Source organism: Malaya genurostris, chromosome 2 (assembly GCF_030247185.1).
Source record: "Malaya genurostris strain Urasoe2022 chromosome 2, Malgen_1.1, whole genome shotgun sequence".
In the NCBI taxonomy this organism is placed as follows: Eukaryota; Metazoa; Arthropoda; class Insecta; order Diptera; family Culicidae; genus Malaya; species Malaya genurostris.
In genome coordinates this window covers 52,978,714-53,001,687 of record NC_080571.1, presented here as the reverse complement: position 1 = coordinate 53,001,687, position 22,974 = coordinate 52,978,714, and the positions used below count along the sequence as shown (strand labels likewise).

Here is a 22,974-nt window from a genome sequence, read left to right as displayed (position 1 = left end):
TAAACTGTTACACCAAATTTCGTAGAATTCTAATCGAATCACATTCCCTCATTTTCCAAGTTCGCCGTGCTAACATTTTGGTCCTTCGAGCCGGATCAGACGCGTTTTGATAGTGTAAACCGCTGATTAAAATTGAGCCAGTGTTTCGCGGAACGATTCCCATGAGTGGAAGGTGAACTATTTCGTTGTACACCATACCGTCGCCGGTGCCATACCGATTGTAAAAAAAAACTTAAACGTGTTCACTGCTAATCGGACTGTGTCAGCAGTTAAAAGGTGCGCGAAAGACCGCATCAACTAAATCAGTTCTCGTTAGTAAATCATAAGGATCTTCGAAGGAATTCGCGAACGAGTTATCAACGTGGTCATCGTTCATCGGTACACCAGACAGGCTTGGCTTGGCGATCAAGTGACAATAGATTATCGCACACAGGCAGTGAGACAACGGTATTGTTTGCGAGCAATTGTAAGTACCACATGTGAGTGAGATCAATTGAACAAATAAAATTCTATTTGTGGGATTTGCTATTGTAACTGAGTGTTTGATACATTGTCGATTGCTCCACGTGCTTTCATCCCGAGTAGGTTTGTTGCATTGAGTGCATTACTAAGAAAAATTGATTAATTTGAGCACAGCAAAGGTGTTGTAATAAAAGGATGCCTGAGCTACGAACATTAGTTCGCCAAGAAAGGTTTTATTTAGACAGCATGGCTAATTTGAAACATTTTGTTGAAAATTACAATGAGGATCGTGATAAAGGACACCTCGAGGGATGGAAGCAACGAGTAGAAGGTTTATATAAAGATTTTCAGGCGAATCGTCTTCAGATTGAAATTAAAAATGATGATGTTAAAATTCTCGAGACGGACGAAGAAGGACAGCGAGTCACGGAGGAAGCCAATCGTCTTGTTCGTCAAGGGTTTGAAAGAGACTTTATAATGGTTTGTAGTTTTCTTACCAACGAGCTTCGAAAATCGAACTTTATGCTGCCTTTAGCAATTCCATCTACGTCTGTGAATCAAATGTCGACTACCGAAAGCTCTTTTTCGCGAATCAAACTTCCTGAAGTAAAACTTCCCACCTTCGACGGAACAGTGTCCGAATGGATTACTTTCCGGGATACATTCAAATCGCTAATTGAATCAAACTCACAACTATCCCAAATCGATAAATTCACATATTTGGTAGCATCGCTTTCGAAGGATGCACGGAAGGTAATCGAATCAGTCGAGCTCACCGCTGTAAATTACTCCGTTGCCTGGAACCTGTTGGAAAGACGGTTTGACAATAAGAAGCTCGTAGTCAAAACGTTCATCGATGCACTGTTTGCTATAGATCCTATGAAACGGGAGTCTTATGAGGCTCTCATCAGCCTAGTGGATGATTTTGAAAGGAACCTGTGCATGATAGATAAGATGGACATCCCAACGGACGGTTGGAGTGTTTTACTCGCGCACATGATTTGCAGTCGCTTAGATTCGTCCACGTTAAAGCAGTGGGAGACATATCATAAGTCAACCGATGTTCCCAAATACCAAGATGTTATCGCATTTCTCCGAACACACCTCACGGTGCTTCAGTCGTTAGCACCATCGAAATTTCGCTCGCCTGACCATGGAAAACCCGAAACACCACGACATCAAAAAATAAAATTCAATACAGTCCACACCATTACTAATTCATCATCCACCACGTGTCCATTTTGCTCGAAACCTTCACATTCAGCATTTAAATGCGAAATATTTCAAAAACTGTCAGTTGCTCAGAGGTTCGAGCAAGTAAAAAGAAAAAATCTTTGCATCAATTGCTTTTCCTCGTCCCACCTTTTGCGCAATTGCTCATCCAGTACATGCAGAGTGTGCAACCAAAGGCACCACACAATGCTCCACCAACAACCTAACGATCGCTCTCAGTTGAAAGTAACTTCGTCGAATTCTTCTAATACAATTGCTCAGAATAACCAAGCCAGTTCATCGATTCAAACTCGCTCGGACCCCCCGCCGATTTTGCCTGCAGAATCCCAATCACCAACAGCCATAGCTTCCAGTCTAATCTCTACCTCTCTCGTCGGTCGCTCTCGAAAGGTTCCTGCTACGGTATTACTACAGACAGCGATAATCAAAGTTTTCGATTCAAATGGAGTTCTACACTGGGCTAGAGTGTTACTAGATCCTGCGTCCCAGTTGAGTCTTGCAACTGAAAACATTGTACAAAAACTTCAGTTAAGACGTTATTCAGATCGTCAAGAAATCGGAGGTGTAGGAAATTCAATCGTCGTTTCTTCACATGCAGTTTTCGTTCGTATCGGCTCTCGTTGTACAGATTTCATGGCTGAAGCCAAATGCCATATTCTGAGTAAAATTACTTGTGAACTACCAGTGAAATGCCTTGATTCTTCGCAATGGAGTATCCCATCTGACCTCATCTTAGCTGATCCAGAATTTCACAAACCTGGACCTATTGATATCCTGATTGGTATGGATATGTACTACGATCTGCTTTTGGAAGGATTTAAGAAATTGGGACCTGAACGGCCAGTTCTCCAAAACACTGTTTTGGGTTGGGTTGCCTCCGGAAGAGTAGGACTAATCCAAGGTTCACAATCAACACCTAAGTTAGCTCATGCAACATACGTGCCAACCCTAGATGAACAACTTTCTCGTTTTTGGGAGATAGAATCGTGTTGGACTAAAAGTACGCACTCGTTAGAAGAAACTTATTGTGAAGAACACTTTAATTCTACCACATTCCGTGATAAAGTTGGTCGTTTTGTAGTCAGTTTACCGAAACGATCCTCGATTATTGGACAACTAGGAAAGTCGAAGGAAATTGCCACTCGAAGGTTCTTTAGCTTAGAGCGTCGGCTTTTATCCAAACCAGATCTTAGTTCAGCATACACAAGGTTCATTAACGAGTATCATCAGTTGAATCATATGCGAGAGATAGAGGAGACTAGTGCAACGATTGACGATTGTATTTCATACTACTTGCCTCATCACGGAATTGAAAAGGCGGACAGCACGACAACAAAACTACGGGTAGTATTTGATGCCTCGTGTCGATCTGACAGTGGAGTGTCTCTGAACCAAGCGTTGATGGTCGGTCCAATCATACAGGACGATTTGTTGGCAATTATTCTGAGATTTCGGATGTATCGGTTTGTAATTATTGCAGATATCGAGAAAATGTATCGCCAAATACGAATACATCCTTCTGACTATCCTCTACAACGAATCCTTTGGCGTGCTACAACTTCTGAGCCTCTTCGCACCTTCGAACTAACGACATTGACTTACGGTACGGCCTCTGCACCGTACCTAGCGACAAAATGCCTACAACAGCTGTCACAGGATGGTTCGAATGAATTTCCTCTCGCGTCACCGGTCCTGGCGAAGGATTTTTATATGGACGACTTGCTAACGGGAGTCAGTGATGAAGAAAAGGGCGAAGAACTTTGTCGTCAACTATTGGGTTTGCTGAAATCGGCCGGCTTCAACCTGTGCAAATGGGCATCCAATTCATCAACCATTTTGTCGAAAATTCCCCTTGAACTGCGTGACAAACGAACATCGTTTTCGCTCGATTCTCCTTTGATGACAATCAAAACATTGGGATTACAGTGGCAGCCGTCCGATGATAAGCTTCGCTTCTCCGTTCCTGTCTGGCCTAATGAAAGTACGATAACACGTCGTGTCGTCTTGTCGGACACTGCGAGGCTCTACGATCCTCTTGGGTTGATTGGTCCCGTCGTAGTGTTGGCAAAAATATTCATTCAATCACTTTGGCGCACATCAAAGAACTGGGATGACCCGTTGGACAACGCCCAGCAGAAATATTGGCTCCAATTTCGCAACAGCTTAGAAGAGTTGGCTTCTATATCTATACCCCGATGGGTGACAAGCGCAAGTGCCCCAGTACTAGTTGAAATTCACGGTTTCTGTGACGCATCCGAGAAGGCCTATGGATGTTGTCTCTATCTAAGAACAGTTTCAAATGATGGATCAATTTCGGTACGATTGATGGCCGCCAAATCGAAGGTGGCACCACTTGGTAATTCGAAAAAACAAGGACGTATCTGTCTTCCAAGGTTGGAACTTTCTGCTGCGCTGCTGTTGAGCCATTTGTACCACAAGGTTGTCACAAGCACTGCACTTAATATCAAATCATTTTTCTGGACTGACTCGATGATAACGCTGTTTTGGCTCAATTCCCGACCGTCTCGATGGAAAACCTTCATCGCAAATCGAGTGTCCGAAGTTCAGCACCTTACGGTTGGTGGCATTTGGGCACATGTACCGGGCATCGAAAATCCGGCAGACTTAATTTCTCGCGGATTGTATCCCAGCCAGCTGAAGGAGATGAAAATCTGGTGGGATAGTGCACCATGGCTGGAGAAATCGTCCCGCTTCTGGCCACCGTTGACTCCCCAAGCATCTGGCTGCTGGCCTAGCGACATTCTGGAAGAAAGATTAGTATCTCTACCGGTTCACGTGCAGCCTCCAAATGAAGTATTCTCGCTTCGATCGTCGTTTACCGCTCTTGTTCGACTCGTAGCACTTTTGTTGCGGTTTAATCACAATCTCAAACCAGAAAATCGTAATAATCGAAGATTAGGCTTTCTAAACACCGTTGAAATAGAGGACGCAGTGAAATCTCTGGTTCGACTAGCACAGTTAGAAATATTTTCAAAGGATATTGAAGCAGTACAAAACAACGGACAGGTTAGCCCAAATTCCTAATTGAAATTGCATGTACCAATATTGATTGATGGCATTTTACGAGTTCGTGGGCGACTCCGGCACGCAGCCATTTCTGAAAGCAGAAAACACCCTATGATACTACCTGCACGTCATCCATTAACTAAAGCTATCATGATACATTATCATAAAACCAATTTACACGCTGGACCTCAGCTTCTAATAGCCTGCGTTAGAGAAAGGTTTTGGCCTCTTCGTATTCGCGATTTGGCACGACAGGTGGTACATTCTTGTATAAATTGTTTTCGTTGTCGACCACATAACTTGGAGCAACTCATGGGAGATCTTCCTCCAGAAAGAGTAACACCAACGTATCCTTTTCTCAATACTGGTGTCGACCTCTGCGGCCCGTTCCAGTACCGTAATACCAGAAAAGCACCTCCAATCAAGTGTTTCGTTGCCATTTTCGTATGTCTCGTCACCAAAGCGGTCCATGTAGAACTGGTCTACGATCTTTCCACGGCCGCCTTCATAGCAGCATTGCATCGGTTCGTCGCTCGTAGAGGAAAGCCGAACCTCATCCAATGTGACAACGCAAAGAACTTCAAGGGAGCCGCTAGGGAGCTAGCAGAATTATCAAGACACTTCGCTTCACAACAACACCAAGGTGCAGTGATTGACGACTGCGCAAATAAGGATATAACCTTCAAGTTCATTCCCCCCCGCAGCCCGCATTTTGGAGGCTTGTGGGAAGCAGCGGTGAAATCACTTAAGCAACACTTAAAGAGGAGTATTGGAAACTATGTGTTGGCTCAGGACGAATTTGTTACTTTGCTGACCCGTATCGAAGCCTGTCTCAACTCTAGACCCCTGACACAGCTCTCTACAGATCCGAATGACTTGGAAGTTTTAACACCAGGGCACTTCCTTGTGCATCGTTCGCTTACTTGCTTTCCTGAACCCAACTTATCCGATATTCCTCGAAATCGTCTCGACCGTTGGCAGGAGAACCAAGAAATCCTCAGACGGATCTGGAAACGATGGGCGATCGATTATTTGTCTGGACTTCAACCCCGTACGAAATGGACACGAATGCGAGATAATATCATGGTAGGCACCATGGTACTGTTAAAAGAAGATAACCTGCCACCCTTAAAATGGCGTTACGGTCGTGTAAGCAACATCTTTTATGGCGATGACAAAAATGTTCGAGTAGTCGACGTCCGCACTGTTGATGGAGAATATCGGCGTGCTATTAATAAGATCTGCGTGCTTCCCATTCATCAATCCACTACCGAAGCGAATGAATCAGGCATCATCAACGCAGTTGTGCCATAGTATCTTCCATCGCAGCCTTACAGGTTGCGCAACGATCGGGGGCCTTAAGGGCCTCCGAACCCTGTAAGTATTATAATATAATGTTTCGCAAAAAACTTAAAGAATTTTCGTCCTCCGACATGTGCTGTGCATCTATGGCTACTTCAACCCTCAACCATGAGTATGCCCAACCGCTAAATGAAGATAATCGACGAGCGCGACCAACCAAGTGCCGTGATGAAACGCCCGGTTTGAAGCTCGCACAAAAAAATGCTACAAAACCGTAACGGAGCCATGAATCAGATCGGAATCATCTCATCAAATGGGTTGAAAGGCTCACCCTTTCAACAGGGGCCGGTATATGTTGGAGCCACCCTAGATTTAAGCTCGATGAATTGTACTAAATTGATAGTAGATATGTCTATCCTATTTCTACTCATTGGAATAATCTCAATAACACGATCTCTCTTATCACTATCTCACGATAGCGAAAGGATCCAATTTCGGATAGGCCTTTTGCCGATTCCTTTATACTGAATTCCCATATAAACCTATGTGTTAACGAGTATCAGATCAGTTAGAATAAACTTGCTATGAAGTGAACACCGCGTTATACTTATATCGACATTCGGGTCAATAAACTGTTCAGGAATCAGAACAAATTGGCTCAAATGGCACGTTCCCCTTGATATTTGGAGATTTGTGCCTTGCCATAAATATGTTTTTAGCATCATTTTCCCGATATATAAGAGGAAAGGAATGAAAGGAAATGGTAAGGGTTGGACTAGGAGGATGGGAAAAATTGACGACACAAAAACACATAAAAGCAGAAGTAAATTCTGCACCCCTAAGGGATGCTGAACAATCTACTGAGGATCACATATAGTGGAAGCAGAAGGAAATTCTGAACCTCTACGAGGTCCCGAACAGTCTGCTGTTAATAAAACCTCCAACCCCCGAGAGGATCTAGAGATCTTACAAAAGCGACACCATTCTGCACTCCCGGAAGAATGCAGAACGACTCGCAGTATGTACGAGCAGAAGTAAATTCGGTACCCCATAAAAGATGCCAAACAATCTGCTAAACCCTATTTAAGGTGAATACAAAAAGGATTCATTCACTCCAGGAAGAACGATGAACCCTTCTGACTATAGCTCCTTACCACATTGGGTGAGAAACGAGAGAATATCCTTCAATTTTAGCTCCGCATACACAGACTCAACCATGTATGGAGAACCAAAAACCCGGATACGTAGCTGCGTCAATGCGGGACAGTTACATATCAGATGATATGAAGTACCATAATCGCATTTACACAAATCACACGAATAATACTCAGCACGTTGAATAGTAGCCATGTGATAATTGAGTTTGCAATGTCCAGTCAGAGCTCTGGCCAGAATACTTCAATGATACTTGGAGAAATGCAGTAGACACTTTGACATTTTCAGATTTAAATCTGGTAGAAATGCTTTTGTCTGAGCGCAAGTTTGCAAGCTGTGCCAGTAGCTGGCATGTTTGGATGCAGCCCAAGAACGTATCTTGTGCGTTATCCAACTAGTTGAAAGTGGTAAAGCTGGTTCAGGACCAACGAAATCATTCGTTGCACCAGCTCTAGCCAACTCATCAGCCCATTCATTTCCAGTAATACCAGAATGGCCGGGTACCCATAAGAAGTAAACAGCATTTGAAATGCTGAGGTCTTCAATTTGAGTTCGACATGCGATCACTAGATTCGACCGTGAGTCATTCGAACTGAGTGCTTTTAAGGCTGCCTGACTGTCGGAACAAAAATAAATACGTTTACCACAAATCCTCTGCTGAAGTGCCGATTGTACTCCACACAGAATCGCGTAGATTTCTGCTTGGAACACAGTACAGTATCTACCAAGGGAATGAGACTGCTCTAGCCTCATTTCACGACAGTAGACACCAGTACCAGCACGACCATTCAACAGAGAACCGTCCGTATAATAAACTATGTGTTCATCAAGTTGTCGTTCCAGACAACCAGACAACCATTCCTAACGAAGAGGATAGCTCACATTGAATGTTTTAAAAGGAAAACTGCATGTGAGAGTTAGGTCACTAGGAGCGAGTAAATACTCATCCCACGTAACCATTTGAGACCACAAGCGAGTGTGGCTGGTAGCATAATCTAATGGGTTACTGTTCCAAAGCCCTGTAACCCTAAGACGGTATGCACAAGATAATGCTTCTTGTTTTAGGAACACATGTAGTGGTTTAATGCACAGTAGCGCCTCTAGAGCAGCAGTAGGAGTTGTCGTGAATGCTCCTGTCATCGCCATTAGGACCATCCTTTGGAGATGATTTAGCTTTGACTGAACTGTCGCGACTTCTCCTTTCTGCCACCATACAAGACAACCATATGCTAAAATTGGTCTAACAATAGTTGTGTAGATCCAATGAATATATCTGGGTTTGAGTCCCCATGATTTTCCAAAAGCTCGTCTGCATTGGCCGAAAGCCATACAAGCTCTTTTAATCCTGAAGTCAATGTGAGCAGACCAATTCAGTTTTGAGTCAAGAATAACCCCGACGTATTTAACTTGATCGACCACAGTGACCTCTGAACCGAAGAACTGTAACGGACGAGCTCCTGTGATTATCCTACGATGAGTGAAAAGCACCATTGATGTTTTGCCCGGATTTACAGATAATCCAAACCTGACAACACCATTGTTCAACAGATCGCAGGGCTTGCTGCATTAAATCAAAGAGAGTGTTAATGTTTATACCGGTCATCAATATATGATAATCGTCGGCAAAACCATAAGTCGGAAATCCAAGGTTATTAAGTTTCCTTAACAAACTATCAGCGACTAGGTTCCATAAAAGTGGGGATAGTACACCACCTTGAGGAAAAATCCAAGATATTCCGTTTACGACTGCAATGTTTAACCTCCTGCAGCCATTCAGCCATCGGCACGGAAATACACCTTGACTTAGGAGTTCCTATTTTTGTGGCCTTTTACGACATGGAACAGGAAACCAGTGGATCAATTCTTGGTAAAAAATAATTCCGCCGGATGCCACACGGCTTACCTGTTTGGTGGACTTATACCACCGGTACAGGTGGACCGTAGCGTTATTCTTAGCCAGTTGGGAAACCGCTACCGACACTACACGGCTATCTAGGCTGCTCAGAGAGGGAAGTTAACATTGATGGTGAACTTCCATGGATGGCCGAGCAGCCGAACGTAACAATAACACGATCTCTCTTATCACTATCTCACGATAGCGAAAGGATCCAATTTCGGATAGGCCTTTTGCCGATTCCTTTATACTGAATTCCCATATAAACCTATGTGTTAACGAGTATCAGATCAGTTAGAATAAACTTGCTATGAAGTGAACACCGCGTTATACTTATATCGACATTCGGGTCAATAAACTGTTACACCAAATTTCGTAGAATTCTAATCGAATCACATTCCCTCATTTTCCAAGTTCGCCGTGCTAACAGGTACTATTGCCACATACAATTTTTTTTTAATTTGTTATGGGTCTGACTTTCGGTTCTGAAATTACAGGATGATGAGTGAACAAACTGCAAATTCAAAACGTTGCTTTCATAGAAAACGATGTGAAGATGATCCAATTATTTGTAAATAGTATCAGGTGTACAACTTTGCTTTCGCCGTTTTTTCCAAAATTAAAAGCTTTATTGCGAAAAAGTGCTTACAGATGTATTATTCGAAGTATTGTCCGTCGCTAGCGACAACTTTCTCCCATCTTTCCGGCAATTTTCGGATCTCGGCTCGAAAAAAGGACGCTATCCATTAAGCAATCCATTTTTCCAACTCTTCGAAGGATTGAATATGTTGACCTGCCAGGACGTGTGCCATCGAACGGAATAGATGGAAGTCAGATGGGGCAACATCTGGGGAATACGGTGGGAGAGACAAGACTTCCCATTTTAGCATTTCCAGGTACTTTTTGACCACTTTTGCGACGTGAGGCCGAGCAAGGTCGTGTTGGAGGGTGACTTTGTCATGTCGCTCTTGATATTGTGGCCTCTTTTTTTTCTAGCGCACGACTGAGGCGCATCAGTTGCGTTCGGTAACAATCTCCTGTGATGGTTTCACCCGGTTTTAAGAGTTCGTAGTAAATCACATCGAGCTGATCCCACCAAATTGAAGGTTTTTTCTCTTCCATCACTATGTTTGTCATCGACATCGAAATCACCATTTTTAAAACGTCGAAATCACTTCCGACACGTTCTTTTACTCAAAGCAGCATCACCGTAAGTTTCTGAGAGCATTCGATGCGCTTTAGCTGCATTTTTTTCGAATTGTAACAGAAAAGTAAAACTTCCGGCAAACGGCGAGAATTGGGCACATAAACAGACATTTTCGAGCGTGAATAATACGAAAACAAGAATAACTGTCACTGAAAAGGCGATGACAATTCGTTAGGCACTGTACACACTCACTTTAAAGGCATTATCATCTATGTATTTTGACCAGCCTCAGCCGGTACAGCCACCTATCGGAAAACGGGGGAGGTAAAGTTGTACACCTGATAAGTAGTAATTCCACTAGTTTACTGGTCTTGTAAGTTGAAGACCACACTAACTCACATCGGATATGCCGGTTCCCGGAACCCGGAACGGCTCAACCGATTTTCTCAAACTTTGAATCAAATGAAAGGCATTACGGCCTTTATAAAATTGTTGAATGTGATCCAGATTTGATTGCTGGTTCCGGAAGTACAAGCTTCTAACTGGAGCCCAAAACATCCAGCTTGCTCATATGAGGTCTGTTCAAAAAGTACCCGGAATTCTCATTTTTCTAAAAAAATATTTATTTATTCGTCTACATCTATATGGTCCCCTTCAAAGTAATCCCCCCTAGATATAATACACTTATGTCAGCGTTTTTTCCAGTCTTCGAAACACCCCTGATAGTCACTTTTTGTAATGCTCTGTAGCACTCTCAGCGATTCTGCCTTTATCTCTTCAATCGATGAAAAACGCTGTCCTTTCATGGGTCTCTTCAACTTTGGGAACAAAAAAAAATCACACGGAGCGATATCTGGTGAATAAGGGGGCATGATTAAAGTCTTATTTCTGGCCAAAAAATCACGAATAAGCAACGAAGTTTTGGAACGAATTTTGCTGCCACTCGTTTCATGCCCAAAACATTTGAAAAAATATGATGGCATGATCCAACTGATATGCCAACTTCATCAGCAACTTCTCTAATAGTGATTCGGCGATCATCCATAATCATTTTTTCCACTTTTCCCACATTTTCATCGATTATTGACGTGCTGGGTCGACCGGAGCGTTCGTCGTCTTCAACGTTTTCGCGGCCATCTTGGAAACGCTTATACCACTCGTAAACACTTGTTTTTTTCATAGCAGACTCACCGTAGGCTCTCTGTAACATTTTGCACCCTTGGTTACACTTTATTTCATTTTTCACGCAAAATTTAATACAAATTCTTTGACTCTTCAATTCTTCCATTGTTTAAACTAACAAAAATCGCCGAGCTCAAAAAAACACGTCTACACCAGCCGCTACAAGACAGAATGTAAACAATGAATACAGCTGAAAATTTCACCATACATTAGGGACAATGTACAACACAATAAAAAAAAATTTGACCACCGGACTCTCCAGACGCGCGCAATTAAAAAATTCCGGGAACTTTTTGAACAGACCTCGTATTAGTTACTGGTCATACGAACCGACTTTGGATATGCCTGGTTCCTTAGAATTTTGGCCAAAAACTCCAAAACAGTACACTTATATTTTACTCCGCAACGGCTTCACCGATTTTCACCCAATGAAAAATTGAAGGTAATCCAGAAATACAGTGGGAAGTGTGTTAAAAATTTCCAACCGTCACTTAGACCGATGCTGCAAAAAATTGAAACCAAAATTATAATTTTGGCTTGAAAATATTTCGATTTTTACGCTTTTGAGTCCGAACAAATTTCCCTGTTTCTATTCAGTGATCAGTTTTCTCAAGAATACTACAGTAATATTGCTATTGAGAATACTATTCACATGAGAAAGGCATTACTTCATCACTAAGTGGATTAAAGCAAGTTTATTTCTTTACCTTTCGTCTTTGACTAATCAGTGCATAACAGTTTATGTTGAGCTGTTATGCAACCTAGCAGTCTAAAATAAACCGATAAGCAGACGTGGAGCTTCTACTAATTATAGAACACTATTTGTTTCATAAATGAAATCTATGGAAGCAATATATTTCCATTCGTTTTATATCACCCCAAAACATCTTCAGGGTAAAGGCAAGATGCCAAATGAAGCCAAAATAGCGGGAGAGCGTCATGGCTGAATATGAATGGTAACAATTACTTCTTTAGGTATTCTTCACGGTATTGTTCCTTGTTTATCTTTCTGGTAGTTATGAAGCTTTAGCTTGCTCAACCACAGCTGCATATTGCATGCAGAAGCAAATATTTTCCGGGAACCTTGGCTTTTTTTCTTCGCCCTGAAATACACCGCTACGCCATTCCGTTAGTATAATATTAGGACACTAGCATGTAATACGGCATTCCGGCAAGCTGCTTAAAGTCTTCCACCATCGTCATTCCAGTTATCGGTCATTATCACTCAAATATAGTTCGTCAAATATTCGAGATACTACTTACGAGCCCAGGTTTTAGCCATCACATTACGGTTCGGTACAGTTTTCACGTTAAACTACTTCATACCTTATCGGCGCTTGAAAGTTTGCACGAATGTTGGAGTTTTATTTCTACCAGTACGTACCGAAAGATTTGGTCTCCTCTGCAATGTTTGCTTCACCTTCGTGTCCTTCTGGTGGTTCATGAGATCCGTTTTTGTTCCGCTCCCAGCGTGTCTGGCTATTGAAAAATGTATATCGGAAGATTGCTTGCAGGAAAACCAAGCTTTTGTGCAAGTTTTCTTACTGACAGATACGGATTTTCTTTGCGACCACATACAATAAGGAGTGTATCGAAAATAAGCTATTCACAAGTTATTCATTCAAATTATGACAAAAAACGATATTTTATTCAAACTAAATCCTTTATTGTATGAGGCTAAACTCGAATATAATGAAAACCGGATGAAATTTAAGTTATTCCTTCACGAATTTTCGAACTTTTGATCGAACGCTCTTCATCAAGTTTCGGACAAGTGTATCATCACATTTTTTGGACGCTTGAGCCCAAATTTTCTGAACTCCTGCATGTTCCCAGCTGCCTTTCCAGTCTTCTTGAAGACCCTTTTCACGATTGCCCAGTAACGTTCGATGGATCGAAGCTGAGGTCAATTTGGTGGATTGATATTTTTCTCAACGAAATTTATACCCTTTTCCGCAAGCCTATTGAGAGTGGTTTTGGCATAGTGAGCCGACGCTAAATCCGGCCAAAACAGTGTAGGTGTACTATGCTTCTTATAAAAAGGTAGCCATCTTTGCTGCAAAAGACGCGAATACAATTTCCGAGCCCTTGTTGCTGCACGCTTCTTCTCGTCTACACTTTGTTTCGAGATTTTCTGCTTCTTGTAGGTCTTCAGGTGATTTCGCTTCTTGATACGCTGGATCATTCCGACACTCTTGCTTGCTTTTTTGGCCAAATCACGTATTGACATTGATTTGTTCTTCATGATTAGAGATACCACTTTCTGGTCCAGTTCCAAGGAATAGTGTTTCCCAAACTTATTAATGAAGGTTTTAACACCGACGTGATGAATTCCAAACTGCTTCGCCAATGTTTGCATAGTAATACCCTTCTCACTTAGCCATGTGTCCAGAACCTTAATTTTCACTTCCTTTTCAATACGCGACATTTTGAAAACGCAGAATTTCAACCGCACAAACAAATAAACAAACGAAAGCTGACAGCCAAACGCATAGCATGCTGTGATCTGAGCAGAAAAAAACATCACAAATACATGCGTACAACACAAATGTATGTGGATAGCTTATTGTCGATGCACTCCTTAGTTTTCCCATTGGTTCTTCTTTCGAAGCCATCTTCGATCTGATAGCTTGTAGTATCACCAAAAATTTAAAGCTGATGAAGTATTTTCAGAGATATACTACTGTGGGCAAAATATAGTAAGACTTCCTATCAAAATAATCACCTCCCCCCCTTCCCCGCCTTCGTCCCCAATACACTTGTGCCAACTTGTGTTCATCATCAGTTGATGTTGATAGCCATCCTGGACGTGGTTCGTCGATCTCTTTGAACAACTTGTACCAAACAATTGCAGTTTTATACTTCAGAAAGATAAAAGTATACTAAACACCATTGAATATTTTGATGTGACACTTGGCACAGACTGATCACTGACAGTCATACCAATCTAGAAAAAAATTTCAACGAATAAGATATTTTTTGGGTAAGAACAGTTAGATGTAGATTATGATTCACATTCATGAACTTTTTTGCTCATTTGGAAAAATTCAAGTTCCCTTGGAAGTATTTTGTGCTTTTTAGTATTTCACTAATGCAGTAGAGATGAAAACTAGATAAAATAATGACCAATCTCACCAATTTTTTGCCATTAATCTGTTTCCGAGTAACAACGATTTGATGAAAGTTCCTTTGAAGAAGCTTCCTTTCTGGAAATAGGTCATGAGTCGAATTGATCTCCTCATGATTTGTCATACTAAAGATGTGTACAAAGTTTCATGCAAATCGAAGCCAGCTGATCCTAATTTGCCACCATTTCTACTGTCAATTTCTAGACATGTAGCGAAACATGAAAGATATTAGCGTTCGAACCTGAAATTTTGAATTTGTACTAAAAGCAATACTATCAGTAAAGCAACAAACTCAGATGCAGCAATCCCGAGGGTATCCAAATGTCCGCACTCAGTAGAGACGATAAATTACTGCATACTAAAGTGGCATTTAGTACGAATGTAAGGAGATATAATAGAGACCAAAGTCACAAAGACCAAAGACATTCAAATGTTTCTCTTTGAATATTCATCAATCAGTAGTGGAGGAAACTACAATTGCTGTTTTCCTGAGATTATAAGTAGAACCTTAACTATCCAGCGACGTTTCCGGGAGACTATTGGTTCACCAACCATGCTTTTGTACGCGGATTTTTGTTTTTGTTTAGATTTGGTCATTTCAAGATTCATTACTTCATGGAACGATTTATTTTGTCGAAAGTTATTTCGCCGAAATTGTTATTTAACTGAAATTATCGTACTTAGCAAAAACATCGTAACTTTTTCACATATAAAATACAACCGCAAATATATTGAAATATTAAAAAACCTGTTTTGATCCACCTAGTGGTGTAATGATGCCTTACTCATATCTCACATATTCTCATATATAAATGTGTGCTATTTTTCAAAATGATTTGCTTTGATTCTTAAACACCAAAAGGTTTGTCCATAAAATAGTATAACCTACAGAGTGAAACAGTTCTCAGATCGGTGAGACCATCTCTGGAATCCGGGAATCGGTACAATCGAAGTCGGTTCGAGAAAAGTGACTGGGATCCATTTTTGAGTCTGTAGTCACAATATCCGGTCGTAATCGAAAACCGGGAATCAGAAAAGCCAACATGAATCTGTTTGGCCGTCTACTGACAATGACTATCGATTAAAATAGTTTTGAGGCAAGTTTAGGAATCAATTTACGTGTTTTACTTACCGTTTTTAGTAACGGTATAAATATTTTAATGATCTTTACCCTGTAATTCCGCAACCGGATGTCGGAGACCTTTCATTTGAACCTATGTTCATTTGTGAAAATCGGTCAATCCATCGAAGAGGAAAGTGAATGAGATACATTCTGGAATATATAACCACTATTCCTGATTCTCCCTGATTCGGTTTATTTAATAGTTGCTACCGATTGGAATAGTCACGAGGTCAGTTTAGATTTTTTTTCATGTTTTTTGTTTCGCCACTTCAAGTGAAAGTATCAAAATTTCAACACACTTTACCCTATAACTCCGGAACCGGAAGTCGCATCCGGAAGCAACTTTGGAGTTTTGTATAGGACTATGAAACGTTTCATTTGAACCTAAATTTAGTAAAATCGGCCACGCCATCTCTGAGCAAAGCAGTGAAATAATTAGAAATTGTAATTTTCACACTAATCACCTTGTAATTCCGGAACCGGAAGTCGGATCAAAATGATATTCAGGAATTTTGTATAAGACATTCATACCTTTCATTTTAATCCAAGATTGTGAAAATCATTTCAGCCATCTCTAAGCAAAGTGAGTGAAAAAAAACCTGTTTTAATCCACCTAGTGGTGTAATGACGCCTTTCTCATATATAATATTGTGGTACTCTATTCAAAATGTACTTCCAGCACCGGAACCGAGAATCGGTATAATCGAAGTCCACCAACTAACAAGACGTACAAACTCTACTAGTTTATATTAAAATTTTGAAGATTTTATACGATTTCGTCATCGTACTTTAAACGACGATTAAATTTTTTTGGATCCGAAAATATGCAGTAATTTTTTATAGTACCTCAAGACCTTTCATTTGACCCTAAGATTGGGAATAAAGGTTTTGTTTCGCCGGTGTGACGGTGTACAATATTGAACACACTTTACCTTATAACTCGAATCCGGAAATCCGGATGAAATTCAGGAATTCCGTATGGGACCTTGAGACCTTTCATTTGAATCTAAATTTGTGAAAATCGGTCAAACCATCGCTGATAAAAGTAAGTGAGATCCATTTTGGAATATATAACCACTATTTCCGGTGATTCCGAAACCGGAGACCAAAAACCAGGATAGTCGGAATCGGTTTGTTTAGTTGCCTATTGATAATGGCTATCGGTTTGTGTAGTTTTGAGACCAGTTTAGAAATTTTTTTACATGTTTTGTTTCGCCGGTTTAAGTGACGGTGTACAATATTGAACACACTTTACCCTATAACTCCGGAACCGGAAGACGGATTCAAATGAAATTCAATAGCAGGCTATGAGACCATATTGAGACCATAATATATATCATTCTATATCTCCGAAGCCGGAAGTCGAATCGGGATGGAATTCAATAGGAGGCTATGGGGCCTTTCATTTGAGTCTTAGTTTGTGAAAATCGGTTCAGCCACCTCTGAGAAAAGTGAGTGCATATTTTTGTTACATACATACACACACAGACATTTGCTCAGTACGTCAAGCTGAGTCGAATGGTATATGACATTCGGCCCTCTGGGCCTCGGTTAAAAAGTCACAGTGATTGCATAACCTTTTTATATAAGATAGGCAAAAAGAATGCAAATTTCAGTTATCCAGTTCTGGGAAGAGATGGTGCGCTAGTATGCCATAATTAAGCAGATTCTAAAGATGAGAAAAATATCCTGGCACTGGATCTCGCAGTTACTTATTTATGTATGTATGTATGTATGTATATGTGAAGCCACCATCAGTTCAAGGCATTACCAATGTATGCGGGTAGACTTACAGTAGATCCGAATTTAATTATCAGATAGCTTTCATATTATTACTGTTAAGAAGGCCAAAATGGGTTATTTGGACCCGGCGCCTTCCAGCAATAACATCCAGCCATATAATAAAGATTTTCGCTGTACCAGCTTAAACCCGCCTGATGGTTTGTTTGTTAGAAGGGCGCGTCTTACTCATTTCAGACCTTCAGGGAGAAACACGAAGTTTCTCCCATGTGACTCAGGTTGGCAATCCACTCCATCATCCAGTCATTCACTTGTAAGATACCCTGATGCACTCCCTGCCCCTCACCATTGTAATAAAATAATATAATATTTGTGACGAAGTACAATATAGTAAAATAATAAGACATAATATAATATCATTTAATATAATACAATACAACAAATCGTCATACAATATAACATAATAAAATATAACATAGAGCAATATAATATCACATAATATAACATATATACTACAATATATTATCCTATAGAAGGGTTCCGTCATCATCCATCATCTCCGTTCCGCTAGCCACTCATGTTCGAAAACTGACAATTATAGTAAAATCTGCTATCTCTTATCGATATGTTGACTATAGTGTTTGTCCGAAGAAAAGATGCCTACATTCCGTATCTCCTCGAAGTAATGACAGCAACATTATTATATAAGTAAAATCAAATAATATAACTCATTATAATATAATATAATATAATACAATATTACATAATATAATACAATACATATAGTATAACATAATACAATATAATACAATATAATATAATATAACATAATATAATATAACATAGTATAATATAATATAATATAATACAATATACCATACTATAGAAGGGTTTCCGTTATCATCCTTCATCTCCCTCCGCTAGTCAACTCATGCGCTAAAACTGACAATTATAGTGACATAAGCTATCTCTTATCAATATGTTGACTATAGTGGTTGGACGAACAAAGATGCCTACATTCCGTACCTCCGCGATGATATAACAGCAGCAGTATTATATAATTAAAATCAAATAATATAACTCATTATAATATAATAAAATATAATACTATATTATATACTATAATACAATACCTATAGTATAATATAATACAACATAACATAATATAATACAATACATATGGTATAACATAATACAATATAATATAATATAATACAATATACTATACTATAGCAGGGTTTACGTTATCATCCTTCATCTCCCTCCGCTAGACAACTCAAGTGCGAAAACTGACAATTGTGAAATATGCTACCTCTTGCTATTGTCAATTGAACAGAATATGAAAAAATGTTTAAGGAACGATCTCACCAGTATCCTGAATCCTGTATTTAACGTATTTTCAGTAATGTGTCTTGGTCGATCGCTTTACCACCTAAATTACGTGCGGTAGACACTAAATCATGCGGCCAAGATGACGCGCCAGTAGCAAAAACGTTGAACATTCGCGATTTCGATGATAGCCATCACTATAATGATCGTCCGAGTAAAATGCAGCAAATGAATTAGAGCGATCTTACGCGACGAGTGCTCCACACGAATCACTACAAATACATCGTCCGATTGATAAATCATACATGAAAAATAAAACCTTGCGACCGAACGTATTTTCAGCCATTTGTCGTGGAGAGCACACTAAAATGAAAAATCTGTTCTCTACAGCAACTTCTGCTACTTGTCGCAAGATGGCACATCACTTTTTAAAATGTTCAGGTACTCGTGTTAACTATTTCTATTTTGGTGGTGAAATACACGATAGCGACTTGCGTGTTGCAATAATGAAATGATATCAATATTACGAAATAAAATTTGGGATTCCGCACTTTTGATTTCAGGGCATTTTCAAATTTTCACATCACTGCATCATCAATAAAATGACTTCTTTAGCATATAAAACCATGCGAATCCGGGAGGCGGAAACGGAATACGAAAAGACCGACCGGTACAGCCCGAGCGAAACACAATTAACACTGAGAAAGCAGAAAATATGATCTTATGCGATGAGGGCTCTAAACCTGGTTCCTGTCGTTTTCTGCATGCGAAAACTCCACAGTCAGAACACACTAACACTTGCACTTTCATGAATCCGGGTGGCAGAAACCCAGCACACATAGCAGTCCGGATGGCGCAACCCGAGCGACATTCAACGAAAGAGCACAGAGCGAAAGAAAAACACGACCGTGCGCGATGGATGTTATACACGAACTGTCTCGCAGTTACTTATTTAGGACAAAAAATACGAACGCAAGCGCAATTCGAATACATGTTTGGTTGGATTTATTACCCGACGATGGACTGAAGTTAGCACGAGTTCTTCCAAGCGGCATGAGTGCCTCAAAGAAGGCCAATGGGTTAGAATGACAATGATGTCAGCTCTTTTGGAGGACCAGTTCAAACAGAAATGCAAGTCATTTAGACTGTCTCTTCGTGTGTTTTCATATGCAGGGTAGTTTAATTGGCAAACTCATTTCCCCGGGTTACGGGTTCGAGTCTCGTCACTGCGGTAACAATTTCGAGATTTTCATTACATAGTTTCATTTACATGGCATTTTTCCTATTTCTTTCCCCGTTAGATACTGATCAAATTTAAAACTAGCTTCTGACGGCTCTATGTTTCAACAAGACTAAAACAAATCATTGAGAAAAGCAAGTTTTAGCCTAGCAGTGATGTTTATATGATCATCCACTAATATGAACTGAAAATTTTGAAGATGTTTTCCGTTCTCCAATAATCAGAGTAAGGGAGCTATCTCGAACCACCTCTCAAAACCTATCATCACAAGTCTTGTGGATTGTTATGCTCTATAAATATTCATTTCGAAGGCCTTAGACATGTGTGCCAAAAATTGTATTACAGTAAATGTTAACAAATGGATTTTTGGCAGCTAGTTCCAGAACCGAAAACCGGAAAATGGTAAAGCCAACTTAGTATAAAAACCAACTAACAAGATTTTGAAATTGAAACCGTTTTGAACAAACTGGAGAAAATTATTTTGTTTTATTGCATCGTTACTTCTAGTTGGAAATTTTCAGAGCTCATCAACCTGTATTTTGGAATAATAACACCTTTCATTTGAATACTAGTTCGTGAAACAGGCCAAGCAATATCTGAGGAATCGGTGCGGACGTTTTTGACTGACTTTTCTGATGCTTCAGGAACTGGTGAAGTCACCTGGCTCCTCCCGAAACGAAATCCTGGGTACGGGCCTGTTTGTGATAATAGTGGCAGTTGAAGTCAATGTTTATAGAGTTGCAGCGTTTAGATACTTCTTTTGAAAAAAAAAACTAAAACCATTGGTCAAAATGTCGGACAGTATAAAGCAGCCATATTTAAGAGACTAGGGCTAGGGCCGAATACATCCCGGGATAATTTGAAAAGAAGTCAGATTCTGCGGTCGGCGGTCCCTTTAAACTGAAAATCTAGCAATCTATTTGAGCAATTCTACGCCAAATCGTCCAGAAATGGCAAAATTCTTGCACGATCTCCTTGGTTAAGGATGAGACTTTACATGTATGATCGGTATAGCAAATGAAGTATTTTTCACTGGTTTAGAGATGTTTTCACTCAAGACTAATTTTTGAAAAGGGCTACAAAACTTATTTCCAAGAAGAAGTTGTAGGTAATCAATTGAATTTTCTAAAAAAAATATACACTGAAAGAAAAACGTCCGATTTTTCGTGAAATCGGAAATAAAATTTATTTTCCAAAATTCTCAGTTATTTTACTGCACGATTTTTTTTAAATTTTATATCACAAAAAAACTAAATAGAAAATTTTCCCGAGATAAAACTTTTCAACAATTTTAGAAAGAATGATGTTTTTACAGAAATAAATGTATCTGGGCAATAAAATAATATTCTCCAAGCTAGGTTTAATGAAAAATGTCATAGGAAGCTTAATCAAGAAAATGGATATTTAGTGAGAATACGCCCTTTTTTAAATTAGTCTGGGTTCTCCATCGTTATGAAATTTTGAATAAATTATTCTTTCACCCCAAGACGATGCGGGCTGCTATTTTCGAGATATTTTGAAATCAAAATCGAAGGAAAATCGCTGGTAGAAAGAGAGTAACCGCCATATTGAAAAAAATGCCTACTTTTAGGTATAAAAGTTTACCTATGATATAAAAGATTACCTACACTCAATTATACCTTATGATAAAAAAAGATCCGGAATTTTCATTTTAAAATTCCCGCGCTTGTCTAATCGGTAAACTTTTATTCTCTCGACGTTGGCAACACTTTTATACACAATTTTGACGCAGGTCGTACGATTAGTTTTTGTTTGGCGTCTATACAAAAAGTTGAAAAATTTTCGTGTGGCGATTTTTATAATGGATGAAAATTCAGAACAACGTGCGTGCATCAAATTTTGTGTTGCAAATGGATTTAAGTGTTCCGAAACGTTGAAAATGTTAGCAAAGGCCTTTGGTGAATCGTGTCTAGGAAAAACACAGGCATACGAGTGGTATGAACGCTTCAAAGTTGGTCGTACAAGCTTGGATCATGATGAGATCCCTGGTCGCCCAACATCTGTTACATTGAATCGGCGAAGCAAATCAGGTTGCAAAATCGTTCTGTACCGATTAGAGAGATTGTTGTGATGTTGGGCATCTCTTATGGATCAGCCGAGCACATTTTAACTAATGTTATGGGTTTGAAACGCGTCACTTCTCGGCTGGTGCCAAAAAAGCTGAATTTCATTCAAAAACAGCGTCGTGTTGATGTGGCCAAAGAGATGATTTCCAACGCAGATAGTGACCCCATATTCATCGAATGCATCATAACTGGTGATGAGGTGTGGATCTATGTATATGACGTCAACAATCGACCGAATGGCGCTTCGAAGGCGAGCCGAAACCATCCATTATAAAAATCGTCACACGAAAATTTTTCAACTTCTTTGTATAGACACCAAACAAAAACTAATAGTACGATATGCGTCAAAATTTGACAGAATGTGTATAAAAGTGTTGTCAACGTTGAGAGAATAAAAGTTCACCGATTGGACAAGTGCGGGAATTTTAAAATGAAAATTCCGGTTCTTTTTTGATCATAAGATAAAAGCACATTTTTGAAATTCAAAGCATCAGTGTGAAAAAATGTGAAAAGTTTTTCCCAGAACCACTCTTGCTAGCAAAACTACGTCCAAAGATATCTTGAGTTTTTTTTCAATGTCAAATAACTGTCTTTTGTAGTTTGAACAATATAATGGTATAAGTGACGTAACGAAAAAAACAAAATTTGACCATCTTCAAAAATCAAATTGCAGATATAATCGTAGTAGTGACGGAACCGACAAACCGTTATTTTTCATCCGCACTTTTTAGAAAAAGTGGCAAAGATCAAGTTGAAATGTGTTATTTAGTTTCGAGAATGTTGTCTACCCCCGTTGCTAAGCGCGAATTCAACACAGTTTTGTGAAAATTGTTTCTTTGAGTAAATTACCATGGGTTAGTTTCAGTTTTTACAAACGAAAACGACATTAGATTCATGCATACTTTCATTCAATCAATCAATAATT

General features: G+C 39.7%; 2 protein-coding genes across 2 annotated transcripts; both read left to right on the top strand.

The window, feature by feature from the left end:
• Positions 1-708: 708 nt before the first annotated feature.
• Positions 709-4,740, top strand: LOC131428631 (uncharacterized). Its single transcript, XM_058592677.1, has 2 exons — positions 709-1,435; positions 2,777-4,740. Exons 1-2 carry the CDS (start codon positions 709-711, stop codon positions 4,738-4,740), a joined length of 2,691 nt encoding a protein of 896 aa, XP_058448660.1.
• A 294-nt stretch (positions 4,741-5,034) lies between these two features.
• Positions 5,035-6,036, top strand: LOC131428630 (uncharacterized). The gene has a single exon (XM_058592676.1). The coding sequence runs from the start codon at positions 5,035-5,037 to the stop codon at positions 6,034-6,036; it is 1,002 nt and encodes a 333-aa protein (XP_058448659.1).
• Positions 6,037-22,974: the final 16,938 nt, after the last annotated feature.

Excerpts from the sequence above, each read along its gene's own strand:
- LOC131428630 (XM_058592676.1), top strand. The coding sequence starts at position 5,035 with ATGGGAGATCTTCCTCCAGAAAGAGTAACACCAACGTATCCTTTTCTC.
- LOC131428631 (XM_058592677.1), top strand. The coding sequence starts at position 709 with ATGGCTAATTTGAAACATTTTGTTGAAAATTACAATGAGGATCGTGAT. Across the intron at positions 1,436-2,776 it reads GATGGACATCCCAACGGACG|TCAGTTTACCGAAACGATCC; the intron begins GTTGGAGTGTTT and ends GTCGTTTTGTAG.